This window comes from Neopelma chrysocephalum, unplaced genomic scaffold (genome assembly GCF_003984885.1).
Source record: "Neopelma chrysocephalum unplaced genomic scaffold, ASM398488v2 Primary Assembly neopelma1_43, whole genome shotgun sequence".
Taxonomy (NCBI): Eukaryota; Metazoa; Chordata; class Aves; order Passeriformes; family Pipridae; genus Neopelma; species Neopelma chrysocephalum.
In genome coordinates this window covers 8454132-8475894 of record NW_020897702.1, presented here as the reverse complement: position 1 = coordinate 8475894, position 21763 = coordinate 8454132, and the positions used below count along the sequence as shown (strand labels likewise).

General features: G+C 41.4%; 1 protein-coding gene across 4 annotated transcripts in view; it reads right to left on the bottom strand.

Moving 5' to 3' along the window:
- Positions 1-335: 335 nt before the first annotated feature.
- The window catches only part of ARHGAP20 (Rho GTPase activating protein 20), a 60953-nt gene continuing 39525 nt past the window's right edge, over positions 336-21763 (bottom strand). For all 4 annotated transcript variants that reach the window (XM_027677247.1, XM_027677251.1, XM_027677248.1 and 1 more), the window contains 9 exons: positions 19556-19633; positions 15641-15707; positions 13548-13730; positions 8998-9176; positions 5905-6066; positions 4759-4868; positions 3639-3828; positions 3071-3182; positions 336-1459 (listed from right to left, as the gene is read on the bottom strand). In XM_027677247.1, coding sequence (XP_027533048.1) covers positions 366-1459; positions 3071-3182; positions 3639-3828; positions 4759-4868; positions 5905-6066; positions 8998-9176; positions 13548-13730; positions 15641-15707; positions 19556-19633 — 2175 coding nt within the window. In that variant the 3' untranslated portion in view covers positions 336-365. The remainder of the gene's footprint in view (positions 1460-3070; positions 3183-3638; positions 3829-4758; positions 4869-5904; positions 6067-8997; positions 9177-13547; positions 13731-15640; positions 15708-19555; positions 19634-21763) is intronic.

Sequence of the window (21763 nt, the reverse complement as noted above, 5' to 3'; positions counted from 1 at the left end):
CAAAAGCACAACGGACTGGGACTCACATCTTCAAGGCTCAACACTCGAGTGGTCAAGAGGAGAGGCCCAGCAGGCACCCTGCTGCCCTGGCAGGGTCAGAGAACAGGGCACTGGCCTTGGTTACCTCCTGGGTCCCTTCCAGATTTTCAGGAGACTTCTGTTTGCTTGCTTTTTAGCAATTTTTATTATTCTTACAATGTTCTTGCAAAGCTTTATGTCGGAACATTACTCAAACAGTTTCTTAAAAAAAGAAAACTTGTGAGTCTGGGGACTGCTCAATTAAATTTGAACAACCTGGATGTTAAACTTAAAATGAACACACATTAACACCAAAGGCATTTTCTTTATGGTGTTTATTTTAAGCATTAATATTCCTCTGCAAAAAAGCTTTGGTCAGTCTCTTTAAACTTTGGATTGCTGTAATGTTTTTCTAGACTTCCTCTTTGATCATGAAGACTGTCTCTTCCTGTGACTTTCAGAGGCAATGCCTGAATTTTAGGCTTAATCAAATAGCCATCAACTCCATCAGTAGGTTTCAGGGGGGCTGGCCTGCTGTTGGGCTCCACCAAGCCCCTCTCAGCCACAGTGTCAGTAGGTTGTGGAGATGGTGGCACCTTGGTCGGTGTAACCAAACAGTCACCAGCCACAGCAGCAGCAGTAGCGTCTTCGTGTTTCTTTAGCAATTGAAAAGTGCTGTCGAAAGGGCAGGAGGTTTCACTTAGGGTAAACAGAGTCTGGTCTGAAAACTGCGAGAAAGCACTGTCCAAAGAGCAAATTGATGACACAGATGGAGATGTCCCAGAAGAAGACTGGCTAGAACAGCTAAATCCTGAGCAAATATTTAATCCCTCTGGCGTTGGAGGCAGGAGACAATGGGACAGGTCTTTCCTTTCAACGTTTTGATTTGTGTTGTCACTTTTACCAACATTAATCCCCATAATCAAGCTCCGATTGCTAAGCTTTTGCCTTTCCATCTGCAACGACCGAAGCTGACAGAGATAGTCTTCATCTTCATGAGACAGGACAACATCACAGCTGGCTTTGCGTGTTGCCTTCTCATGACCATCATCAATGTGGACAAAACTGGAGGTGAGGAGGGCAACTGCAGGCTCGGAGGAGCGTCTGTGTCTCCTTGAAGTTTTGAGAGCACCCGAGGTAGTGGCTGAGGAGAAACCCAGTGTGCCAGAGCACAGAGACTCATTCTGTGAGTTTTCTTGCGATGAAAACTTCAGGTCCATGCCAACAGAAATTGTCAACTGCTTTGATTTGGTCTCGTTTTGGATTTCAAACACCTCTGTCTGCTCCGAATCACCATCACTCAGAGTGAAGACAGACTCCCTGCTCCGGTTATCTTGATCGCGGGTTTTAATCCAGTCACTAGAAGAAGAGTCAGCTTCATCATTTGCCTCATTTTCCAGGCTGTCATAGGAAGAGTCATTCTGATGGAGAGAAGCAACATCTGCAAGGACAAAACCAAGTGTTAACACATCAGTGACTGAACCACCCTATTGACAAGCAGCTTCCTTTTTTAAATTTTTTTTGGCAAGTATCCTTTACTTTCAGGAGTATTTGCCCTTTAAAGATTCTTCAAGCAGAAATACCAATAATTTCAGAAAAAATTACTGTCTAATTTTGAAATGGAAAAGATCAAGTGAGTGCTAAGCTGCAGTTCAGTCAAGAAATACAGGATAATAGCACAATTAAAGGTTAGAGGGTTTTTTTTGTTGTGGTTTCCTTGGCTTGATTTGGTTTGGTTTTTTTAAGTGGTGAACTTTAGTAGTAGACAATCTAGCTGCAAACAATTATTTACATACATACATGTATTTAACTGGTAACTATTGAATTTTTCTTTTCACTATTGAATATTGAAAACAACATTTAACCTTTCTTTCCTTCTTTTAGACAAATGAAGAAAACAGGGCATACTTCATATTTCCATGGTCTTCCAGAAAATAATTTTCTTCCAGGATATATATTTTTAAGAGCAACATGGTGAGTTTTAGTCTCAGTTTAAACAGGCACCTCGTTTCCACTGAGCAGTGCACACCTGGGTCCTAATCTGTATTTGCGATAATTGGAATTACATTAAATCTCTTTTGCTCCGGGCCACTCTAAGCTGACTTATCTCACATTTGCAGCAGACATAGCTCCCACAAGGGCAGTTACCACACCTCAGTGCATGCCTGAAAACTTGTTCAGCTGCCATAACCTATTGTGAGTCTGAGCTCTCAGTCCCAGCACATCCCAGCACAGCAGATCCCATGTGCTTCACTCCTGGGGAGGGGGCAGGCCAAATTTCACTGGATTTCATCAAATCTCACCTGGAGCATGAGGAGTTCAGAACAGCCACACTGAGTCAGTCTGGCATGCCAATGCAAGTGCCATTACCACTTTCAGTATAGGCCAGCCGTGACAAAATCTATTTTACAAAAAATGCTGCTTTAGAAACACTTTAAGGAGAGACACAAAACTCCAGTCAAAATCAATGCTGTCACAAAGTTGGAGAGAAAAAGAGCACTAAGAATAATCTGGAGAGTTCTGTCAACTAGTCTGTCAGACAATTTCAGTCACCGGTTCCATCATTTTTCTGTGCTAGTAGCAAAATCTGGATGTCCCATTGAAATTATGGAGGTCTCTCGATAGTGAAGAATAGACACTTTCAATCCTAATATAATGGTGTGACATGACAGCTGCATTATAACCATCGTTGATCACTGACTTCATGATATTCTGGAGGCTGAGGCAAAAATTCTAGACTTAAGATGAAGCTTTCTCCATATTTTTTTTCTTTTTTTTTTCTTTGTTTCCCCTTCCTCTTTTTTTTATCATAGTGGCTCAAATGACTGGTACAGGAGCAAGAAATTCTTTGCAAGAGCATTCTATGATATGGCTCAGGTCTTTGGTAAGTTGAATCAGTTTTCATGACCAATACTTTGGGCAGAGGAAAGAGAAAAACAGTATCTGGAAACACTGCATCAAAAGGGAACAGCATTTTTCCTTGGAATAGACTGATCTTTTGTATGGATAAGTTTAGCTGTCTTAAGGAGATCAAAACATCAATCTGTATTACCTGAGCTGTTCTCTCTACTGCATGTCATCAGTATTTCTCCAAAGAGGGAGGTAATTTCATCTCCAAAAATCCTGCAGCAATTCTCAATGAGGAACTGTACCAGACTGGAAATCTGCAACAAAGCAATGGGAGAGAGATGTCTTCTCAGATCTTCTATTATTGCACTCAGGGCAAGCTCACCATACATATGAGGAACAGGAGCAAACTGTATTCCATGATGGCAGCCAGGAACTACTCTCTCAATCTGCTGGACCCAGAAAAAATGTCCTGGTATACATCATCATATACATCTTCTCCATTTCTACTCTGTCCTGTTCTGAGGTCACTGCAACACAGAGCTTCTTGATGAGAGAAGCACTTCACTAATACACTGCGTATTGCTTTATGATCTCCCTCCCCTTCTTCCAGGCAGATTATGAGAATGGATAGATGAATGTTTCTAGAGCCCTGACAAGAGGACAAGTCCTGATCTGAAGAGGTATTGACTGTTTTCATGTTGGTAACCAACAGTGTGGTTGAACAGGAAGAAGGTTGGTTTGTTTTTTAACTACACTTAAGTGACTCTTACCTTTTTTATAAATTCACTTTCTATATCAGGAGTGGAGGAAACAGGAGGCCAGAGCAGGCTAGGTGCAATGCAGATAGCTAGATTAAATGCATTCATCTGGTTCTCTTCAGATCTCATTTCTATACCATGCAGCACTCCAAAGATGTAACGTAGGAGAACAACATTAGCTCTGGGGAGCTGCTCTAATAACCTGAAAACATACACAAATGTAAGTCTTCAAGTTAGTGACCATTTTCCATAGATACACACAAGTCAAGGTAATGGAATTACAGAAACAGGGTAACATGGTCCACTAATTAAAGCCGGGAGTGGAGTGTGTCAAAGAGATGTTGTTGCTCAGCTGCTTTCCCTCACTGTGCCTCTGAACAGTTTTCTGGAGCAACAGAAAACACCATAACACATAATGAAAATAATGCTCTGTCAAACTAATGAACCACGTAAATGTATGTCATGAAACTGTACTTCACCTAAGCTCCCTGATAATTCACTGTTCACTTAACGAAAAAGTTCAGCTGTCTCTCCATGCCATCTAGTTGCCTCAAGTATATATGTGTGTAAGTACGTGTGAGGTCAGCTAGCGCACCAAGCTCTGCTTCCCGTGACATAAACTTTGCCTACTTTCTGTTTTATACCACCTGCAAGGGTAGAGGCTTCCCTTGTCACTCTACTCCAGCATTTACACCCAATTCCATCTTGGTTTCAGAATGGTCACTAAAATTTGAGATGAATCAGGGAACTATATGAGGAACAGATTTCAGCTTCCCTTTCATCCAGGACTCCAAAGTTCCCTGTAGGTGGTTTTGAATTTGATATCAGGAAGAAATTCAGGTCTTGGACAGCATATTTCCAAATAATATAAGATGGTTTTGTTTTCTTCATGAAAGGATATTTAATTTATTTACTGGTATCCACAAAAGGCAAAAAAGTGGGACAAAAGAGTCAGAAAACTGTCTCATACAGACAGTCATTTAAGTATATATATGTTTGAATGTTCTGTCATATACATGGAGACTTTCAGCATCTATTTTTTAAAAATGAATTGTAAGTTGAATATTTGTGATTCTGCATTCTGGGATTTACATTTATAGGAAAAGAATGCAGAGAATATAAGTAACTCTACCTTTGTATGCTTTTTATCTTCTCTTCAGTATTTCCTTGATCCAGCACAGAGACCCACTTATCACACAGCTGGGATGACAAAATGCTGCCTGGGATGTTGCGAAGAAAATCCTTATCAAGAGAAAAGAATAACAAACCACGTGAACAGCTGTTCTAGAGCATGTGAGCGAGTAGGAGTAAGACATGCAGATAGAAGAGGATGTATCTGTGCGACGGTGCTTGCTGACAAGCATATTGTTACACACAGCAACCAAAACCAGAAGAAAATCATCTGAGATATGGAAGTACTTCAGATTATGCTTAAAGTGAATATTTTCTTGCCCTTTCCTTACCCTTTCCTGTCAAAACAGAGGTATTTGGAAGCTTCATCTGATATTGCTGAACTAAAAAATCTGCAGTGAGACCAGTTATTTTGATGTTGTATAATGTCTGTCTTCACTTATCCCTTAACTTCATCTGTAGACCCTGTTTCTTCTCCTTAGCTGACAAGCTCAAATACGTCCAGACTATAACCACTGCAAGACATCCCTGCTTTCTCTCCCCTAATCAATCCCTTTTGGTAATGGAGTACTTAAACTAGTCATGAATAGTCATGCTACTCCTCTTTCCTAATACCTCAACCACTGGCAGAGAAACTGTTGCAGCTTAGGAAGAAGTCCAAATCCTAGCTTTCCAAACAAGCTAGGGTAAGGGAAGCTATGAAGCTTTTTTGCACAAGGAACATTGGTTTTTACATAAAAGATTGTAAGAAAAGATAGTGCATAAAAAAAATCCAAATATTTATGGCAACACTATAAACTCACTGGGGTCTGCAGTGTAGGGTATTACTGACACGTAAGGAAACAGGTCTGCAAACATGCCTTTTTAGTATTTCATATGCAGAGATAAAGAGAGTAGCAGAACCAAGTTGTAACAGAGACCTCAGAAAAACCATCAGGAAAACAAGCTGGCTAGCCCTTTTCCTCATCCTAATTCAGTGGTAAACGCATTTGGAGAGTTTCACAACATTATTGTGCCAGCCCATTCTTCTTAATTCAGTCCACCAATTCCTCTTTAGGCCTATCCCTGGAGAAAAGCCCTACTTGCTTGTGCATGGGATCTGTGCTGCTCTCACCCAAAAAGGGAGAAAGGAACATTCTTCACATACCTTAAACAAAGATGCTGTCACAAATATGGATTCACAGGCTAGGTCCACTTCAGAGCCTGAATCAAGCTTCTCCTTGAGCTCTTTGAAGGTTTTTGCACTTCCAGAGCGCCTGAAAATACCCTTGGTGGAAGGGCCCTCTTGGTAAAGGAGAGAAAGCATGTCCTAAAAAAAATTAAAAGGCAGACAGGATTTCTCATAAATATATTTTATTGTCCAGTGCCACGAAAATGCAGTTTTGCCACTTCTGCCCCAGCTGAAAACCTCTGAGTCCTAAAAAAGCTCAGAAGTAAAACACAAGTCAACGCTAACCCTCCAAACCATGCCAAACTGCACAGCAAAGCTGTGATCTGGGGCTTTCATTTTGGAAAATCTTATAAATGCAGTGCTGCCACTGCTGAGCTCTAGCTTCCTGCATGATCTTCCAGGACCCATGCAAGTTTCAGCCAAGTCATTTCAATATATAAACATTGTGATATGGGAAAAGGAGAGGGGTCTACCTAACTCAAAGCTCTGCATCTGACAGTGGCCTCAGACAGACACCACTTTGCATGAAGATATCAGGCCCTCACTGCTCATCACTGTAGACAGTATTATCACTGACCAGAGATAGACTTCTGTTCCATTACTGATGTCTGAAAGAAATTAGATTTTTATCTAAGTTGGAAAGCACTTGGCTAATATCTATCTGCACTTCTTCAGCAGATCAGAGTCAGGTTTTTACTCCCTTTGCTGCTTGTGAGTGGTATCATACTTTGCAAGCAGCTCAGGGCTGTCAGAGGGATCACCTCTGGGGCGAGGTGTTCCCTCCTGGGAGGTCACCCAGAGAGGGCTAAAGTTCAGCCTTACAGCTATCCTAAAGCCAATGAGGCTGCACAGGATTAAACAAGTGGGCAGCTTACTACATGAGATACTTAAAAGGAAAGGGAAAACAAGCGGATTCCTGCCTAGCTTTTAAAATAACAGGAGGGACTGATTTCTTCTGCTAAATAGGAGAGGAAAACAAGAAGAAAAGGAAATGCTGAAACTTCTTCTGAGGTAATATGCTCATGATATTTGCCAGATGCTTAGTTCTCTGCAGTCTCCTGTAGGTCATCTCCCTGACATGCTGGTCACTTCTTGCAGGCCTGCTCCAAGCGATACAGAATTTGTCACGTTTCTCTCTTCCAAAGGAGAAACACATGCAGATAGTCTCTGGGATTATGTGTATACACGCAGTGGTCTGAGGACCAAGTTGTCAAAAGAGACGGCAAGCAAAGGGACACTGGGGAGAGCCCATCATCATAAAACTGAATTACTTAACAGTAATGGCTAAGAAGTGGGGTTTGGGGACTTTCCTAGTCTGGGCTGTAAGCTAGGTCTTCCTGACACACAGTAGTGCAAATAAGTCTAATAAAAACTATTATTTTTACTTTTCCTCTTTAATGTTTCTTTCTCACTCTTGCAGACATTGAAGGCTGAGAATTCATGTAAGTGCAGATGCTTTGGAGAAGCACCTTCATGTCAGCAGGACTCATGTCAGCATTTTCATTTTCTTTGCAGGAATTTAGAACTCTGTCAACAAAACAGGCTGAGTTCCACACCACAGGATATTAGCACATGAAAAAATGCTTTGAAAATATATTTTGAACAAAATATCCACAAGATAAAAATGGGAAGCCCCTGTTAAACTAGCAAACCCTGACAAAATTACATGAATGAAGCTAATGGTGTAAGACAATTCAGTGTGGCCATGGCTAAAAGAGAGCCCTTCAGCTGCGAAAGCAAGCTCTGAAGCAGATATTAAACACGCTTGCTGAATTCATCCCTGGTATTTTCCTTCTCTTGTAGGTAAATCCCACACAGTTCCCCAGTATTCCATTCTCCAGAGATGCTGTATGAATTCAGAAGTTATATTTCGTGGCATAAACACAGTGTTTAAGATTCAAAGCATGAAGTTTACCAAGCTATGATTCTATTCTTAGTAACTCTGGGGATTTTTTCAGATAAAAGTTTACTAATATTTATGTTTTGGAGAAATTTCTGATATGCAGCATTGGCTCATCTCTTAAACAGAGAGCACGAAGGATCAGGTGATCATATTCTTACAGAGTCTGTCTCTGGAGGGCTTATTTAAATAATCTAAATTATGAAAATACACACTTCTCCTTCAAAAGCAAATAACAAACCCACACTATTAAAAGACCTGAAAAGTCCTAGTATGATTCACTATTCAGGCAGTGATAAAGCAGCACATCAAGCACAAGCTTAGGAGACAAAACATCTCTTCCTGTAAACTGGTGTAACCTCACTGGTTACCCCTCAGTGGGGTTCTGGCAAATTCTTCCAGCCAAAAGTCAGGCTATTAGGATGAAGGGGGCTCACTCCTACTCTGTAAATACTTAAACTGTTGCATTGACAACAGGGCAGCCCTCAGTCCTGACCAAAAATGCCACATATCTCTCTTAATTATGCCTAGGAATGGGCTCTAGGAAACCCTTTTTCGTGTTCTTAGGCTGGTTTTGAGAGCACTCACAGCACTAGAGCTCTCTCAAGACAGAAGGAAAAGATGCTTCTGCAGCCTCCAAATTCCCACCTGTTTTTGCAGTGGCGTTATTGGATCAAAAACAAGGGCTCAGAGTGCTTGCCTGTCCTGGAATGCCTTCAAGAAAGGCTCTGAAACTGTCTAGTTACGGGCAGGTGGCATTTTTATGCATGCGTGGGCTGTCTATATAGGACAGTAGATGACATATTTATGGATTTGGGGATTTTACAGAGATCTTGGGAGTGGTTTAAAAAGTATGTGAACGTGGCATTTATTTACACTGTGTAAGTGAGGATTAGGGAACTAGCCTTACAGCATGGGGTATAAAGAAGAAATAGCCCAGAGCAGCAGGCTGATCACATACATTTCTCAAGCTGTTATTAACTAAGCCTGACCACAGCATATGTTAAAAACTGAAGTTCTTGCTGAGAACTACAAATGAGGTTTCCTTCTGGAAACCTTTCTGGTTTCTTTGCTTGGGTACTTTTAATGTCCCATAAACAAACATGTTCTCATTTACTACACAAAGAAATTCCACCACTGTAAGACCCAACTCTGAGCCTGGGACTCACCAACAGGGGTTTGGGCAGGTTGTCATCCTCACAGATGGTTGTTAGCAAGAGGCCAAAGAGCTTCCCAGGAGCAGCAGATGTTGTGGAGAGGGGTGCATTGTCCAAATGAGTGCCTGGGCCACGCCAAAAAGCCCAATTTATGATAGATCTTTTTCTTTTAAATGACTTTTGGCTTAAGTCTGGGGAAAGAGAAAGGTGTTTATTAGAAGAAATGCATTTCAATTCTAGTTCCAGTATTTGGTTTTTGGTGGTTGCTATGGTTTCAAAGGAAAAAATGTCATGAACTCAACCAACTCCTTGGCATCCAGCTAAGCCTAATCCACCATGAATATATCTGTGCGTGCATGTGTGTGTGTGGAGAATGTGTTGCCTTACTCACGTCCTGAAGAGGATACAGGATCTGCACTGCGCTGCTGGACCACAACATCAGCACTTACAGGAGTGCAGGAGGGCAAACTTCAGCCTGCTGACATCACACAGAGCTGGACTCTGCTAAATAACTCATTTTCCACCTACACCAGTAAACCAAAGACCTTCTTCAGAAAAGAAGGTTTCCATCTTGGCTTGCTGACCAGAGGCATCCTAGTGTCCCCGACAATGCAGGAGAGCACCCACTCCCCCCACAAGTAACACCAGAGAATCAGCTGATGGGGTGAGATGTTTTCAGACGATGAAAAGCTACTGCCTTTGCTCTCTTATCTGCAATGCAAGAGCATCATTAGTCTTCTCATTCCAAGCATTTGATGACTATGGCCCAAGGACAGTGCCTGCCCTTTAATCAACACCTTCCAGATGGCATTTCAGCGTGCTGCCCACACACTGATGGGCTCCGTTTGCCCTAATTTTAGCATGTTTCATGAGATATCGAAAGACCACCACTAACTGAAGCTCTTATTCTCTTATTTGCCATGTATAGAGAAGGAAATACTGGTGTTGGGATACAAAAAGGGTTTTTTCATATGACCTTTCTCAACATCAGACAGTGTAAACTCTTCTTAACAGCATGGGCTACTGCTAAGTGGGGAGGAGGTGGGGACTGTTTATGATAGAAATGCTAACTGGGGAAGACTTATTCTGATATTATTTTTCCTTTCCAAGGTGTTTTCAAAGCCAATCAGCATTGATTTAGTTGCTTGCCTACCCTACACACTTTTCTATTAGCTGGTTCTTCCACCTGGTCAAACATTTTACTTTTTGCTGTTGTGGAGGGCAGAAGCAAGGCTTGCAGAATTAAGGATTGTGGCTTAATACCAGGTTTTTCTCCCCGATACTTTATTCTCTCCTACACTTTACTACAATTGTTTTTTGAGCTCAAAGAGTAATTTTCATTATACGTCATTCCATTCCAGATCATACTCCTTTTGGGAATGGGTGGAAATCTTTTCATTAGGATAAAAAGTTACAGTTTAATTCAAAATGTGAACATATGAATGTCAAAGCCTGATGAAAAATTCTTTTCATAAAAAATAACAAGGATATACATTTTAAGCAGCCCAAAGCTTCAAGAAATGTAAGTCTGGCAGTATCTAAGGCTTTACTTGACACATCATGTTTTGGAGAACATAACTAACCTGTAACTTTCAAAGTGACATTTTTTTCTTTCAGATGAGCTGGATATTAGCATACAAATAAGGTTTTCTTCACTTGGAGTTCTAGTCACACAGCAAATACATACTGGTGTTTTTTTCTGTCAACCCTGTAGGTCTCAGTGGAAGTAAAAATTAAGAAAAGATGCTATTTTGGACAACAAGGAAAAGCAGAAGTGAATAAAAAAGGGGTCTTAAAATTAGGAACTCTTCTTAGTCTCTGTTTGCTCCCCTCTTAAAAGCCATGTCTCAAACTGACAGTGTGAGCAAGGGGTAATTGTAACTAACTGCAGCTCTCTCCAGGGACAGGAAAGAAATCTTAACCAGTGCTCTTCAGCACACCAGGGCAGAAACCAAAAACTGATGTACAGCAATGAAATGCCATGTCACTTAAAAAACTAACATTCACTGAACAACATGAAAACTCATCCTTTTAATATCCCCTTTTTAAAAGGCTTGAGAAGTCTTAAGCTAAAGAGCAGATGAGAAGGCATGGATGTAAACTTCCTTTCCTTGAACCTGTGCAAAGCTGCAATACAAGGAGAAGCCCAGGCTTCCCTCAGCCAAGACAGTCACCAACTATTGCTCTGCAGAAGCACTTCCATACAAAAACCTCAGGACCCTGGTGGATTATTCCAGGCCGGAATCAGAAAAAAAGTAACACTACTTTGATGGAAAACTTTGCTTAGAGCTCACAGCAGCCATCTCTTCTGCTCATATTTTACATGAAGGGAATTTCCATTCATAGGTAGTGTCCCAGTCATGGAAGTGGCATTTCCTCTTCTTGAAACTAATCAGAAACTTCTAAATAAAACTTAAGATCTGTTTAACAGCATAGCATCCTTTCTGATCAAACCCCTAACCCAAACAGTTTTCAAAGACCTTCCTTCTGTATCAAGACTAATTGGTTGAATCTTTGCTTTCTAACAAACAATAATAATTTGGATTACAGAATAGCCACTGGCAGCAGTTGGTTCTTTCAATACTTTAGACATGTGCTCATGAGCACTACTTAATGGCTATGTTTAACTGGTAGGTGACCATTCCTGTTACATGCTGAAAGGCCATACAGGAGAGGCAGGAGAGGTGACAGAAACACTCCAGTTCTTCCACACATTAAATTTTCTGTACTTTTTTTAACCATCCTGCCAGGACAGCTGATGCAACTACACCACCACACAGGTACTTATTTAACATGACAGCCTAGTGTTAGTCATGTCTGCCTGTCAACACCAACACTGCTGCCTAACCCTGGTGCATACTGGTGCAGCTGGTCAGCTGCTCCTTGCTGCCTCCAGAAGGCATAGCATGTCCAGCATAGTGGTATCGATGCAGGGAAGTGATGGGAGGGAGGATAGCACAGTATGTGGCAGTGAAATGTGGGATTACAGATGCCATTCTCTGTAAATTTGCCCTGTATGTGGCAGTGTGCCTAGTGGTTAACCAAAAACAAACACAGAGATTTTGGCTTGCTGATCTGAAGATGAGCCCAAAGCCAGATCATAGCCTTGGCTTGCATACAGATACCTTTTGCCATTTTCCAAAACCGAAACAGGTGAGAAGGAGTTAGGAGGAGCACAACAAAGAGCGCTGTATGTGAGATAGCCTGCTTTGCAAGCAGTCAGACTACACATCACTTTAAGAGGTTCTGTCTGATGAAAGAAGGAAAGGTGAATGGACTAAAAGCCTTCCTCCCATTTAGACCAATCCCTGTGCATGACATGCAGGCTGCCCCAGGCTTCTGCTGCCCCAAGCTAGCCTCACCTCCCCTCTGCAGCTTGCACAGCACCGATGACAACACATCTGCATTAGAACTCTACAGGCCTGATTTGCATTTCTATTTTCTCTTGCCAGTCAACATCAGCTGCCAAAGCGGGGTCTGTAAACCTAATTACACCCCTTTGCTAGATTGCCTCATTCTTGAAACATGCCATGAAGTAATATGTGATACAAATTACTGTGAAGGGGGGGATGAAGGCATGCAGAAAGGAAATTAATATATATAAAATGTAATCAATTTTCAGAATAATTTATAATAGACACTAGTATAGTTTACTATATTTAATTTCTAAAAACATTACAAATGGATTCTATTCATATATTGTGGGAGATATTAGCTATTGAGGAGTGCACAGGGTAACAGTGTACATGTTACTTTTTTATGATACAGTCATCAGTGGTGAAATAGGGCAGAGTTCCTAACTGAGCTGCATATGCCCGTGTGTTAAGCACAATTAAAACACACCATGGGATGTATCCTTGCCCTAGGTGTAATGTCTCAATCCTGTAAAGATCTCCTTATTTCTTTTATGATGAGCAGTGCTCAGTCATTGTGTTGTTGACAGCAGAGTGCAAAACAGAGAGCAGGTGCTCATATTTTTGCAGCATCAAGGCCAAAGGCAGAAGAAAATACTACTTTTTTCATTTTGTTCAAAGAGTACTGAAATAAAGAAGTTCTATTTGCTCACCTCATCTAAGTACTCAAGGACATGTCTAGACTTTGCCACTTGAGGGTCCCAGTGAAGTAGGTGTACAGCCCTAAGTACCTTATTGAGATAAAGGATGCTGCCAAATGTAGCATAGGAATTCTGTGCCGAAGTCAAGCCTTGACACCAGAACTGTAAAACCACTCAGCCTTGCTACAGAGCACAGCAAGGGCTGCAGAGAGAAGAGATGTACAAAAAATTACAGGGGAGAGATTTGGTCTTTCTTTTGCTTGTTTTAGAACAATCATTTGACAGGCAGCTTGTCAAAATGTAACTTACAAGGATGACACATATGCAACAGCACACTGAAATCAGGGAGAGCTACATTGCAGAATCCCTTGTGCAGCTGGAAGGTACAACTGCATGCTCCTCTTCACTTTCAACTACCCCGAGTGCTGGTACATTTGCTTTCTGTAGCAGAGCCAGGCAGGAAGTCAGGCTATGAGTGAATGTTGCTGGGGTGAGCGGGGCAACGTACCGTTCAGCTGCTGGCACACGGCCACTTGGCTTGGCTTCAGCACAAACTGGCACTGCAGCTCCTGGGGCAGCTGCTCCGTCAGGAAAGACTCCTGAAGCTGCCTGGGGCAGGCACAGTGCTTTGATCCATGGGGCATAGCGTCGCGAATGTGGCTCATTTTAATTCCAAAGGGATATTCATGTCCTGTTCAAAGAGAAATCATAATAATCTGTGTTGGATTGACTGGAGACTTGCAAAACTCCATCTGCCCTGGATGGAAGCAGATTTTGCTTGCTGGCCTGCAGCACTTTCTCTCTCCGTAATCTAAGAATTGACACTTTTCTCCATATTTACACGGGCACAAATCATACACTGGCAGATAGGGAATTACTGTGTTTGGTGTAGTTAATCAGATATAAAAGTAAAATCAGACCTATTACAGCTGTATTACATAAAAGCCCATCAGAAAATACAGATGTTTACTATTTCTACTGCTTTCCTTGTAGCACTGAAAGTTTAGGTATTGATTGCTTGTATCATTCTGCAGAGAAATGAGACTTTGGGAGCAGTCATTTTTGCTAAGCATGTAAAACCCCCAAAAAATCCAGTGCAAAAGTGATCTTCCCTCCTTCTCCGTGTTAAGTGCAACAGCCATCAACTCAGTCAAACGAGATACAATTATGGTTCTCGTCTGAGGCTGAAACAGGAAGGAAACATTAATCACAAGGCTAATGCAAATGGGCTACGCTTGGCTTTAACCAGCATCTTTGGGGACTACACAGACACAATTCATTTCTGGAGGAGCTTTCAAAAATGCCACCGGAAAGATGTTTTTCAGACTTCTCTAAAGACCTGGCAGATGAAATATATTAAATATGGATGCAGTGCTAAGATGTTTTAGTTAGCAGTTAGACTTGAGCACTGAGATTGGAAGAGACGTTATTTGAGATTACAGGTAGAATGAAGCTTTGGCACAGTCAAAACTCTGCTTCTGATGCCTACCTATGATAAAAGCTGGCCTTATCTAATAAACCTTTGCATAAATATCAAGAACAGCATCACTTTCATACTCCAAGGATTCTTCTTTTCCAAGGATTCTAACTTGAATTTGCAGTGAAAGTCAGTCAATTAGAAAGGTCTTTACCATTTCTGAATTCTCTGGCTCTATGTTTAGAGCTGTGGCTGTGATTTGTTTTGAAGAAGATACACAATATTGGTCAGAAAGCCAAAGTCTGGTATGTTTCAAAGCCTAAACAGTTTGTACTGTCTATAAGGTGCACAAGGTAGACCTTTTATAAATATTCATGTTGTCTGACTCCAGCGCAGCATTTGTAACTAAGGCTGCTTTCAGAAGGAATGCTAAGATTTACTGGGGTTAGATCTGCAAGAGGTAAAACCAGAAAATTCATAAGTTTTTCTTGTTATAATCATCTGCAAACTCATACAGCACAAGTGAAGCTGGGCTTCTACAGGGAAAGGTTCTTAATAATGGGAAGGGATTTTTTCTTAGTGAATCAAGGGCCAAAATCAAATCACTCCATCCAATCACTTTTGAGCTTTGGGTTGGTTCCTGAAGACAAAATATTTTGAAAACCATTTTAGAAAGAGAATAAGCACTGATTCGCTCCTAATCAGAGGGGAGCTGTCAGCCAGTACGAAAAACAGAGGACTGAAAAGGACTTCTTGAATCAGTGAACTTGAGTTAACAACAGGACATTTCTCAAAACTCTGCTGAGTTTTACTGAGGAGGGAAGTAATCAATGCTATGGAGGTGTAGGAAGAAGTATGGTAAAGCTGAACAGCCTGGAGGATGATGCCCCCAGGAGGGGGTGAGTGGAAAGGCCAACTCTGCAGAAAGACTGGGGCTCATGCAGCAAAACTGGGGCAGAAATAAATGACCTTTTCCAACCTCTTAGTGACACAAGCTCTTCAAAACAAAGGATCAGCATCTGACTAGCTCCCCAAATAGGCAAACTTGTGTGACAGGGAAGTAAGAGAAAAAACAGGAAAAACAAAAGAGGAAACTGCGTTTCAGTCTTCTCCGTTATTTCTTGCTTCCTTCAGCACTAAAAGCTGAGTGCATACTGAAAAACAAAACAACGTCAAGAACTTACCAATAAGAGGGTAAGGAGCATGTTCTCTTCCTGAAATCACCCACAGCTTGTAATCTTTTTCAGAGCCCTTTAAAACCAAAATTAAGAATAAGTTTGCCAGCCATTAAGGACAGGTTCATGTAACGTTTCTCACAATGTAAGGATAATCTGCACCTTGTCAGCAGCGTTTACTTTGCAGTGCCTAAGTTTGCCACCAGCAAAGTTTCTGTATTGTGTCTGTCATGTGCAATCTGGTTATGTGACCAGGATTCAGCTCTGAACATTGAGAGGTGCTGGAGCCCATCATTTCTGAAGGTAAAGGGGGAGGTTTTCCCCAATTCTTTCAGTGCTCCTGGAAGCAGAGGGATGGATGTCTCAGCCCACTCTGCCCTGCAGCACTGAGCAGCACCCAGTGCCGAGGAGAGACAGGTCTGATCCCCCAGAAGGATTACAGCTAGGCAGCACAAGGAGGAGGAGGCCTGCTACAGGGCATGGGGCAGACAGCAGGCAGTTCCTGTGAGCTGAGGTCACTCTTCAGCTCTGTCCTGAGTACCAGGGAAATCCCACCCTCTGGGATGTGCTCTGCCACACAGGGACCCCCAAGTCTCACATCTGAGAACTCTGCTCCACTATCTCCCCAGTTTCTCTACATCCCCCACAAGCAGGAGGAGCTCAGGCTTGTGAGCCTGTGACCCATGCTTAAAGGCAGGGCAGGAGAACCTTCGCCCAAGACCTGAGCCCACTCTGATGATGCCAAGGCAAGGATGGCACCCAATGGGCTCCTGGCATTCAATGCTGCCCCAAAATCTCCCTGTAGGGCTGCTGTCAGCCCTTTTGAGCAGTCCTTTTCTGTGGAAGGGCTTGGGAGCACTGAAAGGTATTTTCAGACTGCCAAGCCCTTTTTAAAATGTACAGTGGAGAGAATAAATTTACATCAAAGGAGACAATTTTCAAAAGACTGGAGAATGTGATCATCTTTGCAAAAAGCTGTGTAAAACCTCTGATTTGAAAGCAAATTCAAAATATTGCCTTTAGCATAAATACAGAAGTCAGTGTTGCAGTTTAATTGAAGAAGGAGAATAATACTTATTTCAGATATGATGGTGAGACAATAGAAGTAAAAGCATGACATTTAATATAAAACACACTCAGGACAAAAGAAAATAGCAAGTGGATAAATACACTGCATTAAAAGTGATCTATTTTACCTTAAATTACTTTTCAGTGATACTGCTAAATCAGAATAATTAAAATCTAAAAGTTTTCTGGCTACAAAGGTGGTAAATACCTCATGACAGTATCTACTTAGCTCTAAAGTTAAATACTACCTCCTTTTAAACAATTTGCCTACTATCCTGCATTGTCTGGACCTTCACCCAGTGTCCCCAAGGCTCTTGAGACTTGCTGCACGCACCTGGTGTAATGCTGATACATCCAATAAAGCCTTTGCAGTTTGCTCTCTGACTGACAGAGCTTTTTGGCCCATATTAGCACTGCTGTTAAGTCAGCTAGCAGGGGGCAGAAGGAAAATAAATAGGCTTTGGAGACATCTCTGATGCCTCAGGGCAAGCAGCCAGGAGCAAATAAATACAGCTGAGGAGCACAGGAAAGGGTATTTGCTTTTCCTTTTACACATATATGTGAAAGGGATTGTTGCCATGAAGGGGAAGCAGGGGAAGGGAAAGAGCTAGTAAGTATGGCTTTCAGGAGGCAAACTGTTCATGTCCCGACTGCAAATCCAGTCCTTTATGGGCTTTACAAGGCCATTTGTCAGTATAAATATGACTGTCCCAGAAAAGTCAGAAAGTGTAATTATAGAGCTGGGAAACCCAAGGCCCTTCTTTCTGCCCCACTTGATAATTTGGAACAGATGATCAATGCCATTTTGCATGAGCTAGTTGTCATTTTACCAGAGAAACCACAGAGGAAAAACCCTGGTGTGTTAAACCAGAGTGAACTCAGCCAAAGTAATAGCCCCATTAATCACATAATACGTGAAATGTAGTTTTTATAATTGCCATTGAAAAGTCATAAAGCTTCTTTCAAGTGGTCCTCTCTGGACATAAATAAAAAACCTCACATAAGGCAAAGCTTCCTCACAGTCAGAACAATCCTACAAGGGGTTTGGGTGTTTGACTGATACCCAGGCTACAGCTTAATTTATTTACCTTGTTTGATTTTATTGCTAATCTTATGATATGCCTATAATGAAAAAAGGCCTTATGCTCTAAAGAAGCAGTGAAAAAATGTAGTATATTACTTGGGCAAATAATTCTGCAGGCAAGATTTTACATCTTTTAGATGGCTTTCCTTCTTTTTCCACTTGAAATAAAAATGTAAAGAGAAGGAAAGGGTTGATTGTAACACATACAAAAGAACACAATGCTGAAACCTAACCAGCTCCTCCTCCTGCTCATCTCAAAGTATTCTGTTTGAATACTACCATTTTCCTGTTTTTTCTGTACACAAAATGAGGAAGTGCAAATGACACCCATAAAATGGGTAAAAATGAAGCACATCACAATAAAGACTTGCAGTTGTAATATAGCATAGTCTCCTGATTTTTCTTGCAGACAATCTGCAATTAAAATCCTAATTTTAACTCACATCTTATCCTTTTCACCTTGCAACCCCTTCCATGAACTCCAGAGCTTCCTTAATTGAGTAGACTACTGGATTCTAAGCTCAGGCCAGAGCCCCAGCCCTGGTGTAAATGGGATGTCTGAGACATAACGAGGTGGGTAGACAGAAATTGCTGTGTCTGAGAAATGCCAAGCTAGCAGAATAGACCCCTGTATTAAAAGCCCGTATAAACTAGGGATAATGGATGTTAGTGAATGCTAATTCTGAGGTTACTCCAACTTTTGCTGTGAATGTCCAGAAGCCCCAGGGAAGCACAAGAGTGGCATTTTGCTCATATTTAACTCTTCACACCCAAGGCTGTGGTAAGGAAAGACTTGTCAGATTCTATGCAATGAGATCAACATATGCATCAAGAGTAAGACATTTAAAAAACTCTTATTACCCAAACAGCAGACTGGCAGGCCAGTTAAAAAGCTGTCATCCAGGAGCTTCTATGTGACCACTGATGTTGGTTGGAGCCACATTGTGAAACAGAATAAGGGAGCCAGAACTCTGTCCTTGGCGCTGATTCACTATTACACCTGAGGCACTACCTGGTCTGGTTTAGAGCAAAGGAAGCCAGCTGAGGCAGTACTTGATATCGTAGGGATCGCTGCATTTATTTGGTACTATCCTGCATTACCATAAGTCGTGTAAAAGCCTTTTTCCAAAACAGTTTCGGGACATTGCTTGAATTGGGCGCATTCAGATCTTATGCATTCAGATTCCCTGCATCACTGTAAGTCCTGTAAAAGCCTTTTTCCAAAAGAGTTTCAGGACGTTGCTTAAATTCAGATTTCGTGCAATCACTTAGTTACATTCTTGTCTTACATAACTCTAAGGGCCATGGATATTTAAAGTACCTGATTCAGACATTTGAGAGCAGTGCTTGTACTTGCTATCTGGGGACACAGCTGATGATGCATGTTTGCACATTTTGAAACCAACTAACAGACAGGTCAGTAGGTTTCCTGTTCACACTGAAGCATGCAAAAGGAGCTCTACCAAACTCTCAGTTCTTGTGTCAAGATGTCTCCTCTTAGGCTTCAGCAAAACAGATTTAAAAGCAACTTGAAACATGACTGATCCCTTACAGGGATGAGAGACCTACTCGAAACTTTTAAAGCACTTTTTAATCTCTGGAGGTCTATATATTAACAAGGCACTTCTGCTGCACTTCAATAACTCTGAATTGCTATCTTAAAGGCTTTAATTAATGTTCATATCCTAAAACTTGGAAATAGTGCAAGGCAAGATCTGATTGTTATAAGAGACTACAAAAAAAGACTCATTAAAACTGGTGCAAGGACTTACATTAATTCCCAGCTGCTGCAGGGCCATCAGAATTACATCGTTTGCTGTATCAACATTGGTTACACTTAGGGTTTTTGACTGTGAACAGAAAAAAGGAGAAGGGGAAAGTGACATTAAAAATTTGGATCTGCAAAGAGTATCTGAAGTGCAGTAGCTCTGCATAATTCATTGTTGGAAAAATTGAGAATATCCTGTTAAAATTTTACTTATTAAATAAATTATACTACATAGATAAAGGTCCAGCTGTCTGAGATCAAGGTTTGATTTCTTCTGCTTTGTCACATACTTTCTGTATTTGCTCCCTGCTTCCCTAGCAGCTCCATCAGAAGAGAGAGTGCCATGATTACTGGGGACATGACTTCCACATTAAAATATGCAAAAAGACAGAACTACTAAGTGCACTTTAGACACTGCATAAGGGGAACGCAATGGTTTGATTAATTTAAAAGCACACAAGTTTCCTTTGAAAAAATTAAACATTTCAGTGAGTTTTTTCAGTGAAATATCAATTGTTAATAATTTCTGTCCTTTTCAACTGAAGTTCTCCCTGGCAAGAAAATATTGTACACAGACCATTCATCTCTACCACCTTTGCCACATTCTATATAGATTTCTCAGAGCTAGATCTGGCTTAGTACCAGAAGCACTTCCTCTTGGTAATCTTTCATCCAGTTAAAATGCTACCTTTCCAGCAGCCTCCAGAATCTGCTGATTGGCAGTATGGAAAAGCACGGAGCAGCAGAGATACTACTTTCTAAATAGTTATGATGACCAGCATGGAGTGCCAAGCTTTGGTTGGTGAAAGTGCTGCTTTCCACAGGGCAGTCTTTCCAGAGTGAGATTTCAGCATCTGCTGCCTGGAACCAGTATTCCTCCCTTACTGCTGTGCAATGCTCTGTACCTCAGCTGCGTGGATTGCTCTTATGCATCGAACACACTAGGATTAATGACTCTGTCCTCAGCCCTGCTGGAATGTGGCAGCACCACTGCCATCACGTTGCAGAGGCAAAAACAAGTGGTGAACATGTGTCCAGAGTGGTTTTTGCTTGCAGCATCGTACCCATGCTGGTCTCACTTCCAAGCTAACAGGCAACTCCCACACACCAAGCACAAGTTACTAAGCCCTCTTTAGAGTCTTGGCTCCACCAACAGCACCACACAGCTTTTGGATTGCAACTAGTTCCTGGCCAGACTAACACCTTGGCAGAACAAAGGCATGCCCACTGCAACAAACCACCCAGACATATCTGATGGCTCAGACAAGGGAAGGTGGCAGAGCTGCGATGTAGATGTTCACTGACAGTCCCAAGATAGTTTGCAATACGCTGATACCTTCTGTAGCATATCAATTTTATGCTGGCCATAAGGTGTTCAGGTGAAACAACCCCCTGACATTTTGCATTTAGAAAAGATCTGAGCTGTACATTTGTGTAGGTTCCTGACGGTAACAAGCTGCCATGGCAATGAAAGGAAAGTAGAGAGAATACTGTGTATCTTGCTTCAGGACATATCTGAACGCTCGTACCATAAAAAATTTAACATTTGCCTGAAGCAATGACATCTGGCTCTCAGGAGTAGGTCAGCACATTTGCATAAGTTTTGCTCTTGGCTACAATATAATAAAATGGTTTGTGCCTTGTGTTCACCCTTCCTTACTGTCCAAAACCAAAACAATTCTTAGGCATCTCCAGCCGCTATAGCAGGAACCACAGTGCAATAAGAACTGTTTGCATTACAGAATTTCTATCTGTTCCTCCTCTGTTTTATTACTGATAATATCCAGACTATAGTGTGTCATTTCTAGGACTGTCAGGATCAGGAGACCATATCTATCATACGAGCTAATTACGGCTAAGGAGAAAAGGCATTTAAAAAAACCCCAACAAACTCTGGTACAAGACTGCAACCCGAGAGCATGTATGATTTATAGACTTTTACACCTGAGCAGACCTTGATCTGCAGTCTTGCATTTGAACTTCACAATTTTTGGTATTGTTTATTAATTTTTGTCTTAGTCACCTCACAATTATATTATTGTTTAATTATTATTTTCTGAAAAAAAGGCAGACTCCTTTATGCTTTCATCTATGCAAATACAGAATTCTAAGTGGAGATTCACCATTGGGCAAAGATTTCCAGTGAAATCTAACTTCTGTCAAAATTTCTCATTCCCTTGCACATGCTCCTTGGGGTTCTGAGCTTGAAATA